Consider the following 22,621-nt stretch of genomic DNA (forward strand, 5'->3'; position numbering starts at 1 on the left):
TAACTCTAGTCTCAGGGTGGCCTTGAACTCACGGCAATCCTCCTACCTCTGCCTCCCGAGTGCTGGGATTAAAGGCGTGCGCCACCATGCCCAGCTGCCTTTAATCCTTCAATCCCAGCACTTGGGAGGCAGAGGTAGAGGATTGCTGTGAGTTCAAATCACCATGAGAGTAGAGAGTGAATTCTAGGTCAGCCTGAGCTAGACTGAGCCCCTACCTTAAAAAAAAAAAAGGCTTTTTGTTTGTTTTTGATAAGAATTTTGCCCAAGATGGTCATTCTCTCCCTTCTTTGTCCCCAAATAATTCATCAGCAAGCCACATCTGCCTTGTTCATTTATCTATCCATTCACAAAAAAATATAGGGCTAGAATATAGGGGTTAAGGCACTTACCTGTGAAGCCCCAAGGACTCATATTCCACTCTCTGGGTCCCACATAAGCCAGATGCACAAAGGTGAAGCAAGTGCAAGGTTGCACATGCCCACTGGGTGGTGCAGGTGTCTGGAGTTCGATTGCTGTGTGTGTGTGTGTGTAGGGGCTGCAGAGATGGCTTAACCATTAAGTGCTTGCCTGTGAAGCCTAAGCCACCCAGGTTTGAGGCTCGATTCCCCAGGACCCACATAAGCCAGATGCACAAAGTGGCACATACATCTGGAGTTTGTTTGCAGTGGCTGGAGGCCCTGGCACACCCATTTCCTCTCTCTGCCTGTTGCTCTCAAATAAATAAATAAAAATAAATAAATTTAAACTGAGTGTAGTTCCAGGCTCTTAGGACACCACTGAATGAAATAAAGGCCTCTGCTCACATTTCTTTTTTGTTGTTGTTGTTCATTATTATTTATTTGAGAGCAATAGAGAAAGAGGCAGGGGGGGAGGGGGAGAGGGAGAGAGAATGGGCACGCCAGGGCCTCCAGCCACTGCAAACGAACTCCAGATGCATGCTCCCCCTTGCATCTGGCTAACGTGGGTCCTGGGAAAATCAAGCCTTGAACCAGGATCCTTAGGCTTCACGGGCAAGCGCTTAACTGCTAAGCCATCTCTCCAGCCCTCTGCTCGCATTTCTAGTTAGCGCTATGGGTAAAAGAGAATGTAGGTGGATCCAGGTATGGTAGTACATGCCTGTAATCTCAACACTTGGGAGACAAGAGGCAGGAAGTTCCAGACCTTGAGGCCAGCCTGGGCTGCAGAGTGAAAGCTTGTATCAAACAAAGGAAGGCAGGGAGAAAAGGAGGGAGGGAAGAAAAAAGAAGGAAAATACTCCCAATATGGGGGTGGTGGTGGTAATAGATCAGTACAAAAAGTACCAGGAGTAACTAGGTGAGGCAGCATATACATTCAGTCCCAGTACTAAGGCAGCTGAGATAGGAGATCACTGTGAATTCCCAGCCAAGTGGCTATATTTTATTTCTTTTTAGAGTGTGCCAGAGAGATTTGACACGCCAGGGTCTCAACCACTGCATTCAAACTCCAGATGTGCCTGTAGTTCATTTGGCCAGAATCCCTGGCACACCCATTATCTCTGTCTCCAAAAAAATAATAATAATAATAATTAGGGCTGGGAGGATGGCTTAGCAATTAAGGCACTTGCCTGCAAGGCCAAAGGACCCACATTCAGAATTCCCCAGGACCCATGTAAGCCAGGTGCACAAGGTGGTGTATGCCTCTGTAGTTTCTTTGCAGTGGCTGGAGGCTCTGGCACATCCATTCTCTCCCTCTTTCAAACAAACAAACAAACAAATAAATAAAGGCTCCTACAAGCTGGGCGTGGTAATGCGCATCTTTAGTTCCAGCACTCAGGAGGCAGAGGTAGGATAGCTGTGAGTTCAAGGCCATCCTGAAACTACATAATGAATTCCAGGTCAGCTTGGGCTAGAGTGTGACCTTATCTTAAAAAAAAGCAAACAAACAAACAAAAAAAGCCTCCTTCAACATAATCCACATTGGCTGTTGGCTGATTACCATCTCACAGACTTCCATACTTCTGTTCTCCAACTTTCCCTCAGTTAATGGCTGACCTTCCTATCTGCCCCATCAGGTATGATTAAAGCACAGGGATGAAAGAAAGCACTGGTTTCCACTGTTTATTACTAATATAAAAAAATGTTAAAAAGAAAGAAAAAATCATTCTCAGTTCTCCAACAGCTCTCACTCTTCCCTCTTGCCCACACAACTCCTGACCCACTTCCTCAGGGCCAGCTCAAAACCCAAACCATTCACCGCCGTTTTCACAGAAAACAACCAGTGTCAGGGATGTGAGGGGAGAGGTCTCAGGAGGGCAACAGTACTGTCCAGACTCCACCCAAAGACAGGCCAAGTGGAGGTTCACAGAAACCAAACAAAAGGACTAGTGGCCTCACAAGGACAGACCTAACTAAAATGGGCTAGGCAGGAGCTGGGAAAGGAGGTCCACCTGGGGCTTTACAAGACATCACTGGCCGGTGTGAGACCCAGAATAAATGACACCAGAGCAAAGGGGAGGACTGGGAGGCAGTCTGTGGAAATTTCACAATTCTCCCATGTTGGGAGGCAGGTAATGTCTAAAGGGCACCAAGAGCCTCACTCATTTTGGCAAGAAACTTATGCTAGTGTAGGGAAGTCACAAAAATGCCACATACACTGAGAAAGGCTACGAGGGGATGCACAGTTTCACAGAGCACAGTCACCACAGGCCATACTGGTGGGGATCATGCTATTGACAGAAACGACGATGTCCAAAAGTAGGGAGAGATCTTTCAGGAAGCATCTCTGAGGCAGTCACCCAGACCTGATCCCTAACAGTCAGACAACCTGGTGTGTTTTCTAGGCAGCTGAAAACACTGGGTGTCACGTAAAAGGACTTTCAACAAGCAGCTAGAGGGGGCAGAAAACTGCTCCAGGGCTTTTGGGAATCACGGGCAATACTGGTGGACAGGTGACAGATGCACAAGAAGCAGCACCAAAGGTTCCTGTCCAGCAGTCGCTTGGCGAAGGGGAAGATCCAGGAGGACAGGTGAAGGGAGCAGGAAGAGGTCTGAAGGTGAGTCTCTGGAGCCTGAATCAGAGGATAGTGCGCACTGCGCACCAGTGATGAATCACAACTCTGGACCCCAAGGAGGGAGGTGCAGGACAGAGGCGGACGAGTCACTGACTGAGGGTGCTGGGCAGAAGGGCCTCACAGTAGCTGTGCCAGCTACAGGGAGATAAATGGCCGCTAGGTCAAAGGGCTCCCTCCAGCCTCTTGGGAAGGCACAGTCTCACAGAGGAGGTCCATTGACGCCTGGGTGGTAGAAGGCACAGAGGTCTTCATATCGACAATGACCCTTTTTGGAAAAGTGTCGGCAGACAGGGCGGTCAGATTTGTCTGTGAACAAGTGAAAAATTGGCATTTTAAACTTTAGTAAGAGCTGGGTATGGTGGCTAACACCTATAATCTCATCATGCGGGATACTGAGGCAGAAGGATTGCTAAAAGTTTGAGGCCATTACGGAATAGAATGAGACCTGTCTCAAAAACCAAGAAGGCTGGGCATGGGGGCAAATGCCTTTAATCTAGCACTTGGGAAGCAGAGGTAGGAGGATCACTGTGAGTTCAAGGCTAGTTTAGGACTAAAGAATGAGTTTCAGGTCAATCTGTGATACAGTGAGATTTTACCTCACAAAAACCAAAACCAGCCAGGCGTGGTGGCACACGGCTTTAATCCCAGCAGTTGGGAGGCAGAGGTAGGAGGACCACCGTGAGTTTAAGGTGACCCTGAGAGTACATAGTGAATTCCAGGTCAGCCTAGACTAGAGTGAAACCCTACCTAGAAAAACAAAAAACAAACTAACAACAACAAACAAACAAATATAGCCAGGCATAGTAGTGCATAACTTTAGTTTCAGCACTCCAGAAGCTAGGAGCTCAACATGAGTTCGAAGCCAGTCTGAGCTAGAGTAAGTTCCAGGTCAGTCTGGGTTAGAGTGAGAACCTGCACTGCATCAAAAAACAGCAACAAAAAACCCAAAACAAAACAAAAAAAAAAGGGTTGGAGAGATGGCTCAGTAGGCAGAGCTCTCATGCAAGCATAAGAATCTGAGTTTGGATCCCCAGCACTCAGGGAAGATGCTGGGCACAGTGGTACACACATATAATCCCAGCACTGAGAAGGCAGAACAAGCAAAACCCTGGGCTTGCTGGTAACCTTATCTAACTGAGTTGCTGAGTTCTGGATTCAGTAAGAGACCATCTCAAAAAAAAAAAAAAAAAAAGAAAAAGAAAAAGAAAAAGAAAAAGAAAAAGAAAAAGAAAAAGAAAAAGAAAAAAATGTGGATGCTAGGCTTGCTGGTGCAGGCTTGTCACCTCAGCTACTTGGGCTGGGGCAAAAGGATCACAAACTGCAAAACTGTCTGGACTAGAATGACTTCAAAGCCAACCTGGGCAATTTAGTGAGACACTGCCTCAAAATAAAAAGAGCTGGGTGTGGTGGTTCATGTCTTTAATGCCAGTACTCACAGAAAGGTGAGGTATGATTGCTGAGAGTTCAAGGTCAGCAAGGGCTACTAAGTGATATCTGGGTCAGCCTGGGCTAGAGTGATACTCTGCTTTAAAGGCAGGAAAAAAAGTAGAAAAAGGACTAGGGATACAGCTCACAAGTACAGAACCTGCCTGGTATACGTATCCCCAATACTAGAAAAGAAGAAAAAGGGGGTAGAGAAGAAACCAGACATTAACCTCTGGCTTCCATGAACATGCGCGCACACACAAACACACACACACACACAAAAGGCTGGGATATAGCTCAGTTGGTAGCATGTCTAGCATGCTTGAGGCCTTGGGTTCAACCCCCAAGCACCAGACAAACCAGGTGCTGTAGCACAAGCCTGCAACCCCTGTACTCAGGAGGTAGAGGTAGAAAATCAGATGTTCAAGGTCATCACTGGCTAACATAGGGAATTCAAGACCAGTCTGGGCTTTCTTAGAAATCCTGTTTCCAGGGAGCTGGAGAGATGTCTCAACAGTTAAAGGTGCTAATAAATTTCGCCTGATTGCTTGGGTTGAGATCCCTAGCACCCTATATAAACTGGACACAAAATAATCCCTACCATTTGCAGACATTTTGGCCCTCCCTCCTTTCTTGTTCTGGGAAAGACCCTGTGGCCTCAGGCACGGGAAGTTCAGTACTCTACTACTGAGATATGCTCCCAGAGCACCAGGTATTTTAGAATGGTAGCCTTCTCAAAGAGGAAAATTCTTCAAGCCTACTCCAACTTCTAAGGTAACCTGGTAGCTTCAAGTTTAGCTCAGAGTAGAGGTTTGCCTAGCCTTGCGACCTCCTAGGTTAATCCCCAGTGCTGTATATTTCCCCTCCTCCAATTCCCAAGCACAAAGGCTAAGAGACGCCACCAAAAAGGCCACTATAGGAGTACAGGGTATGATATGCCAGGCATAACAAAACAGGTCTCACCTTCCATCATTTGAGGGCCATCCTTAGGGGGGCATGTATTCTTGATAAGAGACCAGCTTTTGAGCCTTCGTGGATTTCTCTGCTCCTTGTGAAAGCTTTCCCTAGAGAGACCTCCATGGCCTGGTCCTGGAAAAGGAGGTTCAGCATTGACCCCCCACCAACCTCGACTATATGGACCAGATCTGGGGCCAAGGCCTCCCCGAATTGGGCCTCTACCCCGGAGAGGAGGTGGGAGACTCAGCAGTGGTGGAATCACTGGTCCCCTTGATCCTGGAGGACCTCTATGAAGAGCTAGAGAGAGAGAGAGAGAGAGAGAGAGAGAGAGAAGGAGAAACAAAAAGGTTGACTGACATGCAACTTAATCTCCACATAAGACAATTCCCTTTCAAGTGGAAGCAAAGCACCAATTTTATGTGCACAACTTGACACAAAATAAACATACCAGTTTCCATCACACAGAGATAGACTTAACATTTTTTTAAAAATCTCATTTATTTATTTCAGGGCGAGAAAGGCAGGGGGGTGGGGGAGGGAGAGAGATGGGTAGGGGGAGAATGGGTGTGCCAGGGCCTCCAGCCACTGCAAGCGGACTACAGATGCATGTACCACCTTGTGCATCTGTCTTATGTGAGACCTGGGGAATTGAACCTAGGTCCTTCGGCTTTACAGGCAAATGCCTTAACTGCTATTTCTCCAGCCCAAGATTTAACACTTTAAAAGACTATGTATGTGTCATTCCCCCTCCTAGATGTAGCCAATATTCTAACTTTTAGTATGACAGGTTGGTTTTTGCTCAATTTAAAAAAAAAGTAAGCTGGGCGTGGTAGCACATGCCTTTAATCTCAGCACTCGGGAGGCAGAGGTAGGAGGATTGCCGTGAATTCAAGGCCACCCTGAGACTACATAGTGAATTCCAGGTCAGCCTGAGCAAGAGTGAGACCCTACCTCAAAAAACAAAAACAGGGCTGGAGAGATGGCTTAGCGGTTAAGCGCTTGCCTGTGAAGCCTAAGGACCCCAGTTCGAGGCTCGGTTCCCCAGGTCCCACGTTAGCCAGATGCACAAGGGGGCGCACGCGTCTGGAGTTTGTTTGCAGAGGCTGGAAGCCCTGGCACGCCCATTCTCTCTCTCTCCCTCTATCTGTCTTTCTCTCTGTGTCTGTCGCTCTCAAATAAATAAATAAATAAATAAATAAATAAATAAATAAAACAAAAACAAAAAACCAAAAAAGTATGCAGATATACATGAAGCTAGAGAATAACCTTGGATCCTCAGGAACACTGTCCACCTTTATTATTTTTTCTTTCTTTGTGGGGGAGGGGGAGCACAGTTCAAGGTAGGGTCTCACTCTGGCCCAGGCTTACCTAGAATTCACTATGTAGTCTCAGGATGGCATTGAACTCACAACCATCCTCCTTCCTCTGCCTCCTAAGTGCAGGGGTTAAAAATGTATGCCACCAAACCCAGCCACCTCTTTCATTTTTATAATATTTTTTATTTTGTTTTCTGAGGTAGGGTCTCACTCTAGCTCAAGCTGACCTGGAATTCACTATGAATCTCAGAGTGGCTTTGAACTCACAGCTATTCTCCTACCTCTGCCTCCCAAGTGCTGGGATTAAAGGCGTGCACCACCACGCTCAGCTTAAGTAAAATGTATATTTTTAAAAATATTTTATTTTTATTTGAGAGAGAGAAAGAGGAAGACAGATACAGAGAGAAAGTGGGCACACCAGGGCATCTAGCCACTGCAAACGAACTCCAGATGCATGTGCCACCATGTGCATCTGGCTTATGTGGGTACTGGGGACACAAACCTGAGTCCTTAGGCTTTACAGGCAGATGCCTTAACCGCTAAGCCATCTCTCCAGCCCCCAAGTAGAATATTTTTTAAAGAAATAGTTAAGATGGCCAGGCGTGGTGGCGCACACCTTTAATTCCAGCACTTAGGAGGCAGAGGTAGGAGGATCGCCACGAGTTCAAGGCCACCGTGAGGCTACAGAGTGAATTCCAGGTCAACCTGAGCTAGATGAGACCCTACCTCAGAAAACCAAAAAACAAAGAAAAAAAGAAACAAAAAATATTTTACTTATTTGAGAAAGGCAGATAGAACGAATGGGCATGCTAAGCCATCTCTCTTCAGCCCCATCTTAACTGTTTTTATTTATATTTGAGGGAGAGAAGGGGAAGTGGGGGAGAGATTGGGTGTACTTCAAATGAACTCCAGATGCATGTGCTATCTTGTACATCTGGCTTACATGTTCCTGGGAACCTGGGTCCTTTGGCTTTGCTGGCAAGCTCCTTAACCACTAAGCCATCTCTCCAGCCCCACCTTAAATTTTTTTTTTTTTCTTTTGAGGTATGGTCTCACTCTAGCCCAGGCTGACCTAGAATTCACTATGTAGTCTCAGGGTAGCCTTGAACTCAACGCAATTCTCCTACCTCTGCTTCCTGAGTGCTGGGATTAAAGGTGTATACTACCACACCTGGCTCCCATCTTAACTTTTTACTTTATTTTACTTATTTATTTGTAATGAGAGAGAGAGAGAATGAGAATGAGAATGAATATGAATGGGCACCCCAGGGCCTGTAGCCACTGCAAATGAACTCCAGATGCATGTGGCCCTTGTGCATCTGCCTTATGTGGGTCCTGGGGAATTGAACCTAGGTCCTTTGGCTTTGCAGGCAAATGCCTTAACTGCTAAGCCATTTCTCCAGGCCCCATCTTAACTATTTTTAAGTGTACAGTTCAGTAGTGTTAAGTGTATCCACATACCATGAAACAGCTCTGGGGAACTTTATCTCATAAACTGAGACTGGAACACAGTAACCTTTCACCAACCCCCTTTCCTCTTTAACTGTTGATCCATCTCCCCAGCACTCTTTTAAAAAAATATTTACTTATTGCAGGGGGGAGAGGGAAGAAGGGAGGAGAGAAAGAGGCAGATAGAGAATAGGTGTGTCAGGGCCTCCACTGTTGCAAATGCACTCCAGATGCATCTGGCTTATGTGGGTCCTGGGAAGCTGAGCCTGGGTCCTTTGGCCTTGCACACAAGTGCCTTAACTGCTAAGCCATCTCTGCTGCCCTTCTCCCTCTAGCCCTCTTTTTTGAGTAATTTTACTCTAGCTCAGGCTGAGTTGGAACTCATGTTGTAGCTACATCTGATCTCAAACTCACAGCAATCCTTAGTTTCCTGAGTGCTTGGATAACAGGTGTGAACCACCTCACCTGGCTTCATTTTTCAGGTTTTTATTTCTATTGAGGGAGGAGGAAGGTCTTACATAGTCTAGGGTGGTCTTGAACTCCTCCCTCATTTTCTTAAGACCTGGGAGTGCTTGCTTATATGTCTATTACTGTACTAAAACCAGTTAGAACTATTGCAGCTTTGCAACAAATGTTGATATTCAGAATAAGACTTCTCACTTTTAGAATGTCTTGGCAGTGTCTCACTCAGATCCTCTGCAGTTCCATATGATAATGTAGCCTGTTTATATAGGGATTGACTGGGAATGTCCTGGACCTATAGATCAACTTGGAAAAAAATGACATTTTGACAACACTGATTTTTCAAACATTGAATATTCAGTACTTCTCCACTCATGCAGGTACAGAATCCCCAATCTTGATATTTTTTTAAAGTCTTTGAAGGTTTCATTCCTATTCCAAGACCTAAAACAAGAAAGAGAGCCCCTTTTTTCCTCACCTGACTTGGGGTCACCAGGTTTTCCATTGGCCATAGGGGGAGGGCCCAGAAGGCTGGGTGGTCCTAAGAGCAGACACGAAAATATGGTCATCAGAATGGAGCAAAGGATTGATGATCTTGTTCTGATGTATTTTTGTAAAGTCTACATATATATATATGTATATATATATACATATATATACACACATACATACATATGTATACATATATGTCATATGTATGTAATTATATGTTATATATGTATAATTTTCTTCCTAAGCAGTGCTGCAAGTTCTCACCCCATCTAACTATCCTGTCTCTGCAAAGCTTTCAGACTTAGTTAAAAAAAAAATCACTTCAAAGGGGTACACTGCAGGTATTGACAACTTTCTTCTTTCCTTACAGAGCTGCATCCATAAAGTGATCCCGCCCAACCCCTCACCTTACTGAAAATCTTCTTTTCTTACAGAGCTAAATCCGTAACACACCAAGTGATTTCACAGATAACCCAACCCCTCACCTTAACTGCTGGCCCATCACATATAGTTTTTTCTCCTCTCCTTCCCTCGGGGGAGTAGTTCACAGAAGGCTGCATTTTCACCTAACCAGTGGAAGTGTGGTCACAAATTGTCTTCCCAGCCATCGCAATCTGTAACATCGTTGCCGCCCCTCTCCCCAGCCATCCTGCGACTGCGCACCGGAACACTTTATCCTCACCTCCCTAGCCTTCTCTAGAAAGGCTTAGGGGCCAGACAGGTTGAGGGAGTGTCAGAACTCCCCATTCAGGGTCCCACCTCCCCCCGACGCGTGCGTCCTTCCTCCTTTCGTCAGAGACCCCTCCCCCGCACTGCATCCACGCCTAGCTCCAGGGCTGACAAGCATGGGCACATCCTTCCCCGCCTCTCACCCACGGGACTCTCATCCTCCTCCTCTCCAGGCTCTTCCCGCTCGGACAGGGGCGGCTGCTGGGACGGCGGCTGCGAAGGCGGAAGATTCTGCTTCTTTCGTTTAGGCATCGTGGATGCGGCAATGGCTACACGGGATTTGGAGGGCAGTGAGGAAGGGGCACATTAGACTTGTTTCCGCTTCCGGGGGGCGGTGGGCAGGGAGACTGAGGCACCCGCCATTCAATTTCCGGGAGGGTGTGCGTGTGTGGCGGGGGGTCCGTGGTGGCGACGGTCTCCTGGAAGCAGCCTCACGGGGTCTCTGCTAGGCCCCCGGCATCCTTAACGCTCTCCTCGGCCGCGGTTCCACGACGGGCCAAATAAACTTCCTCTTCTCCGGGCTCAACAATCATAAACCAGCCCCTCAGTGTGCACGTTAGGCCGACCCCAGAGGCCGGTCGCGTCCTAAACTCGCCACATCCGGTCCCCGGTTACCATGGGAACAGCTGCAGGCACAACTTGGTGCCCTCTGACCTCCCTCCGAGAGTCCTTGCCCCGCCGGGGTTTTCTTCTCGCCGGCGCCCGTCCGGGTGAGCGGTGAGCCTGCTTCCAGGCATCGGTCCCCACACGGAGGTCCGGGTCCCAGCGGGCCCCTGCGGGCTTCTCACCCGTGTCTCCGGTGCTCCAGCGGCTTAGCTTCCTCCACCGGGCGCGCAGCCTCGGCTTCGCACTGGGGTCCAGCCCGGGAGGGTAGGATCGCTTCGGTGTGTGTGGCCCTCCGCCCCCGCCAGGTGAGTGGTAGCTCCTCTCGGGAGCCCAAGGTGGTGATGACACGCGTCCCCCTTCCTGCGGGCGCCACTTGGTAGCGCCCATGACGGAGTGAGCCCGATCCTCCCACGCGCACCTCCCGCCCGGCTCCGCTGCGCGCATCCCGGCGCGTCGCGAGCGCACGGACATCCATTCCGCCCCCGGGCCGCCGGCCATCGCCCGCTGACGTCACTGCGCCCCGCCTCCCGCAGGGTCCCGGGCCGGGCGGCGGGGGCTGCCCGGGGGCAGGCACTCGAGGCGGCGGGAGCTCGGCGAAGGGCGGGCCAGGCCACTGGTCCGGGCCATGCCGAGGAAGAAGCCGTTCAGCGTGAAGCAGAAGAAGAAGCAATTGCAGGACAAGCGCGAGCGGAAGCGAGGTCAGTGCGGAGCCGAGGAGGGGGCGGGGCCGGGGCGCAGCTCCGCGGGGAGGGAGCGCACGCCGCGCCTCTGGGGGGCGTGGGTGGCGGTGGGCTCGCGCGGACCCGCGTGGGTGCCCACGGAGGGGATTCCCATCCCAGCCTCTTGCGTCTGCCGGGTTGGGGAAGGCTGGAGGGTTGGGGGATGGGATTCCCCCTCCAGCTCCAACTGGGTACCGTCCCCGCAGCCTTCGGGAGCAGCGAAGACCCTCATGCTTATCCGGGAGGGTCCTGGGTCGCGTGGCTGGGCAAATGAAGCCTCGCAAGAAACTGGGGTCGGCTGCTGGGAAGCCGGGCCCCTAGATTAGGGGGTCTCTGGGCTTCTGAAAGCGGGCCAGCACTGGCGTCACCGGCCCCTCCCCGCAGGGCTTCAAGATGGGCTTCGCTCCAGTTCCAACAGCCGCAGCGGGAGCCGGGAGCGGCGAGAGGAGCAGACCGACACCTCGGACGGGGAATCCGTGACCCAGCAGATCCGCAGGCTCAACCAGCAGCCTTCCCAGGGGCTAGGTCCGAGAGTCTACGACCCCAACCGGTGAGCGAGGGAAATGGGCACTGGCCCTGAGCTTGGGGGAAAGAACAACTGCTGCTGCTGTTGCTGCTGCAGGCTTTAAAGAGGAGAGGCTGGGGCCAGATGTCATAGTTCTCTCGGGGGCAGGCCACGGGTCTTTGCAACAGAAAAATCTGCATTTTAGAAGGGATCGGTTCGATCTTTTGAAAGTCTTGAAGGAAGACATATCCAGAGGAGACTTGAACTTAGGGTTGGTACCTACCTGCAAAGTTGTCAACTCAAGAGGAGTGAGATTGTGGTCGAACTCCATTGGATGTATGGGCCCTGTCCCTTAGATACCGGCTGCATTTTGAACGGGACAGTCGGGAGGAGGTAGAGAAGAGAAAGAGAGCAGCTAGAGAGCAAGTGCTGCAGCCAGTCAGTGTTGAAGTGCTGGAGCTGGATATCCGGGAAGTCTATCAGCCTGGCTCAGGTGAGTGGGAGCAAGACACCTGGTGTGTTTTTCTCATCAGTTGTGGGCTTTAGGAAGGACTTTGGAAGGGTATGAGGTGCATGTCCTTAAGCTCATTTGAACATTTTTCGGGTTTCCCAGTCCTGGACTTTCCACGACGGCCTCCTTGGAACTATGAGATGTCCAAGGAACAACTAATGAGCCAGGAGGAACGGAGTTTCCAGGAATATCTTGGGAAGATACATGGGGCTTACACTTCGGAGAAGCTCAGCTACTTTGAGCACAATCTGGAGGTAACAGTGGAGTGGGAACAAGAGGTGGGGCAATGTGACCCTGGACAAGTTGACCTGTGGTCAGGCAGGAGAGGAATTCTGGGTCAGGTTCTCGTCTGTCCTTTTTGTCTTCTCAGACATGGAGGCAGCTGTGGCGAGTGTTAGAGATGTCTGACATTATATTGCTCATCACAGACATCCGACATCCGGTGAGTGCTGGGGATGAGGGTTTCAAGGGGCAAGAGGGAGTTAAGTTCTTACGAGGGAGGTTAAAGACAATAACTGGAAGACAGAGAGATGTCTTTTCCCTTTCTTCCTAACCTGTTTTACCCTGGGCTAATGTCTGCAGTGAGAGATTTGGGTTTTTGGTTTTTGTTTATTTTTGTTTTTGTGGTACTAAGGATAAAAGCCAGAGCCTTGTACATACTAGGCACATGCTGTACTACTCAGCTACACATTCAGCCTCTTATCATAGCCTGTCACTTCTCCCCTGGCCAGCTAACTCTCCTCTGTATATCCCTGGATGAAAAACTGCATGCCCTGGCTCCCAGCCCTACCAGACTTAGAACAGTAGAAAACCCCATTGTGGGGCTCCAGGGATTCTTTGAAGGAAGTTGTGGGCTCCCTGACCCAGCCCAAAGGTTTCTTCCTTATCCAATTTCTCTAGCACAACCCCATCATCACTATAGACCCACCTGGCACAAATGCTGCCCCGTTAGTGGTTGAGGCTATAGACTGCTCCTGGACTGCTGTATGAGTCATGATTCCTTGACTCTGCCACTTCAATGCTGTACTTCAGTGGTGAAGGGAGGTCTGTGGGGGGGCATTTAGTTTGGAGGTTCTCAGTGAATTTATGCACACATGCCAGTACATATATGCATATCCACACACACAGGCACATGCACACTCACACATGCTTAACACAAATATGCACACACAGGTACATACTTGCGTGCATGTTCTATGCATGTATACACACTTACATTGGTTATGTGCTTATGGATTTTTGGTCTCAAGCCTCATTCCTGTTCCTGACCGTAGTCCTCGCCTCAGTGTGCACGGTGTCACTATTTCCTTTTATTTTCTGTTGATTTCTCTCTTCATGACTGGTAGGAAGTCCCCTGACATTTCACAGCTATTACTACCCCCCCCCATTTTGTATTCCTTGTCAGTTGGCTAGCTTATTGTTTTCACCCCAGAATCTGCTTCAGCCATAGTCTTCTCTCTGTGCTGTGTCTGGTGAGTGGACAGCTGGAGCCACAGAACTGTGGGCTGACCTCTCATTGTCCTGTCTCTTGTCAACTCTGTCCTAGGTTGTAAACTTCCCACCAGCATTTTACGAGTATGTGACTGGAGAACTGGGGCTGGCCTTGGTGCTGGTTTTAAACAAGGTAGATCTGGCCCCACCGGCTCTCGTGATTGCCTGGAAGCATTATTTCCACCAGCACTACCCGCAGCTCCACATCGTCCTGTTCACCTCTTTCCCTCGGGACCCCCGCACTCCACAGGAATCTAGTAGTGGTGAGTGGGAAATAAAGAGGCTGTTGAAAGGGAGGGGACAAGAAGAATGGAGAATAGCTGGGTATGGTGGCGCATGCCTTTAATCCCAGAACTTGGGAGGTTGGAGGATTGCTATAAGTTCGAGGCCATCCTGAGACTACATAGTGAATTCCAGGTCAGCCTGGGCTAGCGCAAAACCCTACCTCAAAAAAAAAAAAAAGAAGAATGGAGAACGTTATTGGCAAGGGATCTTGGGCCCCAGGGTGTCAGGAGTGATGAGGTTCATAAGCTCATGTGCTGACCCTTCTCTGCCCTCCACTCTCAGTCTTGAAGAAGAGTCGGAGGCGGGGAAGAGGATGGACTAGGGCCCTGGGGCCAGAACAGTTACTGAGAGCCTGTGAAGCCATCACCACAGGGAAAGGTATGTGGCTCTTGGAGGGGGCTGTAGAAGGCTTTGGGAGGCCATGAGAATACTTAAGACCTCCTCTTTCCAGAGTCCCTCTATTACACATGTGCACAAGTGTGGTGGAGTGGAATAGGAAGCAGCCTGTGTAGTGGTATGAGAGACAGAAAGTGGTAGGAGCATCTGTGGCTTGCTGCCTTGAGTCTTCTCAGGAACTCCTTTGGGGAATACTTGTGACTTGAGAGTGGGGTCCAATCTCTGGCCTGCAGTGGCGCAGGCTGGTACTCACAACTTCTTAGGGTTTTGGTGACACCAACAGTGCAGGATCCAGGCTGTGCGATCAACAGTGGCCTGGGGACCGCTTTCATCTTTCCTTCTCCAATCAGTGGACTTGAGCAGCTGGCGGGAGAAGATTGCTCGCGATGTGGCTGGAGCCTCCTGGGGCAATGGCTCTGGAGAGGAGGAAGAAGATGAAGATGGACCAGCAGTCCTGGTGGAGCAGCAGACTGACTCAGCGATGGAGCCCACAGGCCCCTCCAGGGAGCGCTACAAGGATGGTGTGGTGACCATTGGTTGTGTGGGTAAGGACTCAGAGGCTTGCAGTAACTACCTCCATTAGGTATTGCAATTCAGCATTTGCAAAGAAGGGAAGGAGATAGGCTTTCTTGAGTCTCAGGCCAGCAGAGGAGGCCACCTGCTGGAATGGAGTTAAGTTCTGCCTCGTGTGAACTGTATCATCTTGAGCAAGTCCTCTACTGAGAATGAGGATATTGATGGCAGGTGTGGTGACTCATGTCTTTAATCTCAGCATTTGGGAGGCTGAGGTAGGAATTTGAGGCCAGTCTGGGACTGCAGAGTGAGTTTCAAGTCAGCTCATCTAGAGTGAGTTGTAGAATGAGAATGTTGAGGCTGGGGAGATGGCTTACTAGGTCTGGTACTTTCTGAGCAAACATGAGGACCTGAGTTTGGAGACCCAGAACCCACATAAAAGCCTACTGTGGCAGCATGCACTAATAATGCCAGCACTGTGGGGGGCAGAGACAGGCAAATCCTGCTGGCCAGCTCATCTAGCCAAAATGGTGAGTTCTAGATTCAATGAGAGGTCTTGTCTCAGAAAATAAAGTGGAGAGTGATAAAGAAAGATAGCCTCTATGTGTACAGGTGAGCACCCCACACAAAGTACCATGTACCTCCCCCCCCCCAAAAAAAAAGTGATACTCACTTGATGCAATGAATGGGAGGGTATTGTCTTGAGAGAGCCTAAGAATATGAAGTTTTGCTAAATCTTAGCATTTCCGTGGTGTGCACTATAAGCTAGGCACCTTATGAGCAACTTTAAATTATCACATTCAATTATGGTCATTAGTCCTTAGTACAGGGATGGTTAAGTGATAGCAGGAGGGCAGAAAGTATCACCTTCCTCTGGGTCTGTGGTCAGGGACACTGTCTCTCCCTGGTCAAGGGCTGTGTCTTGTTTCCCAGTGGTGTGATTTGGTTTTAGGGTTCCTTTTCATCTTGGGTACAAGAGGTAAGGAGAGAACTTTACAAAGTTGTGGTGTCTTGGATGTCAGTCGGTGAAAAAGGTCCTTCCCAGGGGACATCTGGGACTCTAGAACAAAGTGGGGCTCCTTGGAAATATTTCTGATTTACATTTGGAGTCTTTTGTGTTCTGTGGAAGACCTGCCTGCCTGCTGAATTATGGCTCCTCTTTCCAGTGATTTCACCCTGGCTTTCCCTCTATTGACTTCTGACCAGTCCTCTCTGCTCCCAAGGCTTCTGCTCCTGCACAATTTTTCTGTTGGAGTGGATGATAGGGGAGTGTTAACTGAACTTGGATTTCCACTAAATCCATTCATTGATGATTCACTATTTTCCGAGCACATCCCAGGGGCCAGGTGCTGCTGTAGGGATCATACATGCTCTTGTTAAGGTGGCAGAAATGTTCTATACTCACTGAGTTTAGTTTCCTGTGAGCATATAGATATGTGATCTGAAGTCATGTTATTTAGAATGAGGGAAGTAAAACTATGAAGGGACAGAGTAGATGGTGGCTAGGGTCCTCAAGGAGACATGGGTAAGGAGTTGAAGGGAGTCATTCAGAACCCTCGGGGTCTGTGAGTAAGAGGGCCTTAGGTGGATGCCAGCCTGGTGGTTTTCAGACCAGTAAGATGGTCAGTGGGATTGGAGTATGGGAGCCAGAGAAGATGGGGAAGGGGGGGATGGGAATGCAGGAAGACCGCCGGGGCCACATCACGCAGGGTCTCACGGCTGTGACAGGCCTTCCCCCCACCACCACAGGTAGGGTCTCACTGTAGCCTAGGCTGACCTCAAACTCAACAGTGTTCGTCCTACCTTTGCCTCCTGAGTGCTGGAATTAAAGGTGTGCACTACCACACCTGGGTGTGACAGGCATTTTGAAGGTTATTCTGTTTCATGAGAAGACAGGTGGATTTTCAGTAGGGGATGGCAGGATCTTGTTCTTTAGAAGCTTATTTTCCCTTGTGATCGAGGAGACAGGCAAGAAAGAAAGCATGCAGCAGCCAGAGACTATTCTGTTAGTCTAGTGGGGATATAAGAAGTGCTCAGAAGAAGCTTGGCATCTTGGTTTAGGCCTGTAATCCCAGCACTCAGGAGATAAAGGTCAGCTGGACTACCTAGGGAGTTGCAGGCCTACATGGGCTATAGAGTGAGACACTGTCTCAAAACAAACGCAAATGAAGAAAAATGCCATAATCACAAAGTTGCTCAGAAGAGAGTGGTAAGAAAGGGACAAAAGCATGGAGATTTTGAAGTTAGATAAAATGGAATTGCTGGCCATGTGTGTTGGCACACATCTTTAATCCCAGCATTTAGGAGGCTGAGGTGGGTAGGCAGGGTCAATATGAACTCAAGGCCAGCCTGGAGCTACAGAGTGAGTTCCAGATCAGCCTAAGTTAGAGTGAGATCTTGCTTGAAAAAAAAACAACCCCCCACCCCCGCCCACAAAAGGAAGGAGGAAGGGAGGTAAGGAAACTGGCATAAATGGGGTTGCTGATGGCTCGCATGTGGCATGTGAGAGAGCAGGGGATGAAGTGCAACGGGCTGAAGAGTTGGTTCAGGTAAAGGCGCCGATTCCCCGGTACCTACATGAGGCCAGATGCACAAGATGGCACAGGCACCTAGAGTTTTCTCTGGTGTTCCCACCTTTCTCTGTCCTTGCTTTTTTTTTTTTTTTTTTTTTTTTTTTTTAAGAGTAGCAGGCTTGGCTGGGTGTGGTGGCACACACCTTTAATCCCAGCACTTGGGAGGTAGGATTGCAGTGAGTTGGAGGCCGGTCTGGAAATACAGAATAGGTTACAAATCAGCCTGGGCTAGAGTGAGACCCTATCACAGTAAACAAAACAAAACAAAAAGTAGCAGGTTTGGAGGGCTGGGAAGCAGAGAAGAATGAGCGAGTAGGGATTGTTATTAAATGTCCTAAATGGGGCTATTGAATAGGGTGTGGGTCAGGAATGAAGAGGACTAAAGATTGGACTATGAGAGAGATTTCAGTTCTGGGGAGTTACTGAGGGTTCTAAAAGGATGGGGTGAGCCATGGGGGAGAGGAAGGTGAAGAGGATGTTAAGAATGGGACACTGGGTACAGCAGCATTTAGTTTGGGCAGAGCATGGAGGAGGAAAGCTAAGGAAGGTTCCAGAAGTGAGGTGAGCAAGGGCTTGTGTGAAGCCTGGTGATGGGTGGAAGAAGAGGAGAAGCAAGAGTTGCTCAGCAGGTATGACAATGCCAAGATCAGTGTTTTAGGCAGTTGCTTGCAGAGACCCTGCTATGCCTGCCCACTTTTCAGAGCTCTAACTCAGTTTTCCCTTTCTCTCTCTCTTTAGTATTTTGTTTAGTTATTTGAGAGACAGAAGGAAGCAGTCATAGCGAGACATAGTGAATACAAGAGTATGGGTGCACCAGGACCTCCTGCTATTACAAATGAATCTGGGCCTGGACCATCAGGCTTTGCAAGCAAGTGCCTTTAAACCCCTGTGCCACCTCTCCAGCCCTGTTATTCTTTGGATGCCAGCTGAAATACTAACAGGCATGCTTGCCCTGATAGTGTTTCAGAGGAGGGGAAGACAATGTCAGATGGGAGCAGCCCAGGAGAAAAGGCCCTCGGGAGCCTCACATGACACTGTGTGCTAGGCCAGGCCAGCAGCATCCATGCTGACAGTTCACTTGCATAGTGCAGAAGCTGCAGAATGAAGCTGCTTTGTTCAGGTTGTGTGGCTCCTAGACGCACGAGGAGGAGGAGGAGCAGAATGTCATGGAGTCAGAAGGAAGCTCCCTGAGCCCAGGGGGAGGGACAGATGGGGCCTCTAAGGACGCCGTCATGTTCTGGCTTGTGGCTGAGGGCACTGGGGATCCCCAGTCTACACACTGATGTTTTGTTCCTCAACTGTGCTACCTCTTAGAGTCACAAAGATGACCTCAGAATGATGACAAAACAGAGAACCTTTAAGTAGCTTCACTATAAACCTTGTTTTTGAAACAGGATCTCATTTTATAGCCCATGTGGGCCTCAGACTTGTGGAAATCCTCCTGCCTCAGTCTTTGGAGTACTGGAATTGTAGTCATGTACCACCATACCCAGCTAGAAGTTTTACAATAAAGGAGACAGAGAAATGGGCTATTGGGCTTGTCAGAGGAGAATTGTGTCCTGATTTACCCCTCTACCTCCTTTAGGAAGGTACCAGTCAGCAATTTTTTGTATCCCTACCCCCCCCCCCCAGGGTCTCACTGTAGACCAGGCTGACCTGCAATTCACTATGTAGGCCTTGAACTCTGGGCAATCCTCCTTCCTCTGCCTCCCAAGTGCTGGGATTAAAGACATGCGCCACCACTCCCAGTGTTTGTCTTTTCTTGAATGATTCCTGAGCAGAGTCACATTCCACAGGGCTGGGGTTTTTTCAGGTGAATAAGATGGAGGAGCAGAACCAGGGAATACAAGGTCTGTGGCTGGAGAGCTAGATCTTAGCCTCTGAGGTAGATCAGAAGGGAAGCGGAGCAAAAATTAAATGTGTTTTGTTACCATGCTGTGGTCTGGGATGCATTTACTGGAATAGAGAAATAAGTGAGCCTAAAGGATGGATGCCAGGCCAGTGATGTGCTTGAAATATTGGAGCGTGGCATGATTGGCACAGGTGTGACCACAGGGTTAGTGAAGGGAACAGTCTGTGAGAGAGGGGTGTAGGCACAGAGGACCAAAGGGTAGGACAGGAACTGTTCAGTCCTGTACTTGTCCAGAAAGGAGGAGGTGGCCATGAGGAGCAGCTGGCAGGTTTCTCTCTGGACAGGTCACTAGTCTATCATGAGATAGGATTCTTGTATTTGTTACCTCACTTAATAAATTAATTTGGTTTTTCAAGATAAGGTCTCACTCTAGCCCAGGCTGACCTGGAATTCATTATGTAGTCTCAGGGTACCTTTGAACTTGTGGTGATTCTCCTACCTTTGCTTCCCTGGTGCTGGGATTAAAGGCATGCACCACCATGCTCGGCTAATTCTCTCCCTCCCCCCAAAAAATTATATATATTTATATATATGTATATGTATATATTTATTTATTTGAGAGAATGGGCAGGCCAGTGCCTCCTGCTCCTGCAAACAAACTCTATATGCATGTACCACTTTGTGCATCTGTCTTTACGTAGGTACTAGGGAACCTGGGCCCTTCTCTCTTTTTTTTTTAATTATTATTTTTATCTGAGAGAGGCAGATTGAGAGAAAATAGGCATGTCAGGGCCTCCAACCACTGAAAACCAATTCCTGATGCATGCACCACCTTGTGCATCTGGCTTACATGTGTTGTGGAGAATCGAACCTAAGTTCTTAGGTTTGTAGGCAGGGACCTTAACCACTAAGCCATTTCTCCAGCCCATATTCACTTAATTCTAACTGTTGTGAGTAGGAGGTATCTGTCCTATAAAATGAGCAACAGGTTTGAACAGTTCAAGGAATTACCTGAAGGTCATAGCCATAAACAGAGAGGTTAGAATCTGATGTCTAGTGGGGACTGTAGAGCTTTGCTGAGCTGTGATTCTGATACCTTCCAGCCACAGCTGAGTTCTGCTAGTCCAAAGTGAGGCTCTAACCCACATCCTTGTCTCCCTAGGTTTTCCCAATGTAGGGAAGTCCTCGCTGATCAATGGGCTGGTGGGACGGAAAGTTGTGAGTGTCTCCAGAACTCCAGGCCATACCCGATACTTTCAGACTTATTTTCTCACCCCCTCTGTGAAGCTCTGTGATTGTCCTGGCCTCATCTTCCCCTCTCTGCTGCCCAGGCAGCTGCAGGTACGTGGTAGAAGCGTGGGTAGGAGAGCAGGTGGAAGCTAGGAAGGTGCTGAATACTGTTTCCACAGGTTTTGGCTGGGATCTATCCCATCGCCCAGATCCAGGAACCCTACACTGCTGTTGGCTACCTGGCCTCCCGGGTCCCTGTGCAAGCCCTGCTCCACCTGCGCCACCCAGAGGCTGAGGACCCTTCAGCAGAGCATTCGTGGTGTGCTTGGGACATCTGTGAAGGTGCATTCCATGACCTGGTGCCCTCGCCCCTGCATCCTTTTGTCTCCTGTCCACTCTGCTTTCTCCTCTCAGGTTTTATTCTGTGCTTGGGGAAGCAGCTATGTACTTACTCCTAGATTTCTGCCCTAGAAAGTTTGGAAAACTGATAGGACTGGGGGGTTGGGATGACTGGAATCTGGATCGTTGGCATGCATCCCTTCCTGCCACTCTTCTCCCTCCAGCTTGGGCAGAAAAACGTGGTTACAAGACAGCCAAGGCGGCTCGCAATGATGTGTACAGAGCGGCCAACAGCCTGCTGCGTCTAGCAGTGGATGGTCGCCTCACCTTGTGTTTCCACCCCCCTGGCTACAATGGACAGAAAGGTGAGAGCCGGTGTGTTCTCATCCCCTGCTGCGGGGGGGATAAACCAGGTCATTGTGAGCTCCATATTTGTGGACCAGCTTGTATGTTAGTTTCCTGAGCCCAAATGTTTGTAACAATGCCCCCCTGGGGGGGGTTAGCTTTTTGGAGTGGAAGTGTACACATGGACAGCTGGATGAATGCATGCCAGCTCCTAGAGGAGCCATTGTTACTGTTCCATCTTTGTGACTTTAGCCCATTCCTCAAACTCCTCTCTCTTGTTCTGGTTCCCCAGGTATCTGGGAGTCTCATCCTGAGACCACAGAACTGGTGGTTTTACAGGGCAGGGTGGGGCCAACTGGTGATGACGAGGAGGAGGAGGAGGAAGAAGAGCTGAGCAGCTCCTGTGAGGAGGAAGGAGAGGAGGACCGGGATGCAGATGAGGAGGGAGAAGGGGATGAGGATACCCCAACCTCAGTTCCAGGGTCCTGCCTGGCTGCCCGTAACCCTTATTCCCTACTGGGTGAGGACGAGTGCTGAGTTCTCACCTGGTGTCATCTTTCCTCCCAGTGTCTTTGCTTTTGGACTGACCTGGAGTCATCTCCCCTCTGCCACCCTGATTGTGAATAAAGATTGTCTGCTTTGTAGCCCCTTCCCCAGATTGCCTGAAGTGAGATCGGCTGTTTCTGGCTGACAGCTGTGGGAAGCTTGTCTTTCTTGGACGTTCTCTCTGCAAAGCTGACTTCATTCTTATTCTTTTCTTCTTTTTATGGGAGGGGGGCTCCTCACTTGAACTTAGGCTGGCCTCCAACTCCAGGTGATCCTCCTACCTCTGCCTCCCAAGTGCTGGGATTAAAGGTGTGCGCCACCATGCCCGGCTTGAACATTTAGTTAAGAAAAAAATATTGTGAAAAGGTTGATTAAATGTATGTGAAGAGAGGGTTAATTACTGGTGGACAACTTGCGTACATGTAATTTGAATAATAGAAGAGCTCCTCCCATGTTAAGTTTCTTGAAGAGCCTGGGAGCTAAAAGTGCTTACCTAGGGGTAGCACATAACTAGCCTCTTGTGTACTCTGTCTGGGTTATAGCAAATGACTGCAGCCTGAGCAGCCAGAAGTTAGCAGGTGGCTAGAGTCCTCTGTTCCCGATCCTCTTTGCTGTGGGTTGGTGTTCCTCAGGCGTGGCTCAGCTTCCCTTTGGGACGCAAGAAGCTAGGTGCTTAGGTTGAATTCCTGGGACAAAAGAGAATGGACTTTATGGGCTGCTACAATGTCTCAATAGGGAGACAGCAAAACATAAAAGTGACAGGATGGCCATGCTGTGGGGTGACAGGGAAGGCAAGATGCCTCTGCACAAGTGGCCCATTCAGGTTCTGGGACAGTGTGTTTCTGTAAT

The 22,621-nt window shown here is 49.2% G+C and overlaps 2 protein-coding genes across 5 annotated transcripts; one reads left to right on the forward strand and one right to left on the reverse strand.

Annotated features, from left to right (window-relative positions):
- Window positions 1–2,064: 2,064 nt before the first annotated feature.
- Prr3 (proline rich 3) lies at window positions 2,065–10,832 on the reverse strand. 4 transcript variants are annotated; one of them, XM_045156052.1, is made up of 5 exons: window positions 10,005–10,832; window positions 9,119–9,181; window positions 5,636–5,710; window positions 5,420–5,545; window positions 2,065–3,337 (listed from the first exon to the last, which is right to left on the reverse strand). In XM_045156052.1, exons 1-5 carry the CDS (start codon window positions 10,111–10,113, stop codon window positions 3,231–3,233), a joined length of 480 nt encoding a protein of 159 aa, XP_045011987.1. In that variant the 5' UTR covers window positions 10,114–10,832; the 3' UTR covers window positions 2,065–3,230. The 4 variants fall into 4 exon arrangements, with proteins under 4 accessions (XP_045011987.1, XP_045011988.1, XP_045011989.1 ...); XM_045156053.1 differs by adding an exon at window positions 9,618–9,698 and having other exon boundaries at window positions 5,420–5,710; window positions 10,005–10,799; XM_045156054.1 differs by lacking the exon at window positions 5,636–5,710 and having other exon boundaries at window positions 10,005–10,821.
- A 176-nt stretch (window positions 10,833–11,008) lies between these two features.
- On the forward strand, window positions 11,009–21,870 carry Gnl1 (G protein nucleolar 1 (putative)). The gene is made up of 12 exons (XM_004671912.3): window positions 11,009–11,165; window positions 11,571–11,736; window positions 12,048–12,184; window positions 12,305–12,456; window positions 12,573–12,644; window positions 13,749–13,956; window positions 14,261–14,356; window positions 14,725–14,919; window positions 20,475–20,653; window positions 20,722–20,884; window positions 21,106–21,246; window positions 21,519–21,870. The coding sequence occupies exons 1-12, from the start codon at window positions 11,093–11,095 to the stop codon at window positions 21,761–21,763; spliced, it is 1,827 nt and encodes a 608-aa protein (XP_004671969.1). The 5' UTR covers window positions 11,009–11,092; the 3' UTR covers window positions 21,764–21,870.
- Window positions 21,871–22,621: the final 751 nt, after the last annotated feature.

Source organism: Jaculus jaculus, chromosome 8 (assembly GCF_020740685.1).
Source record: "Jaculus jaculus isolate mJacJac1 chromosome 8, mJacJac1.mat.Y.cur, whole genome shotgun sequence".
Classification (NCBI taxonomy): Eukaryota; Metazoa; Chordata; class Mammalia; order Rodentia; family Dipodidae; genus Jaculus; species Jaculus jaculus.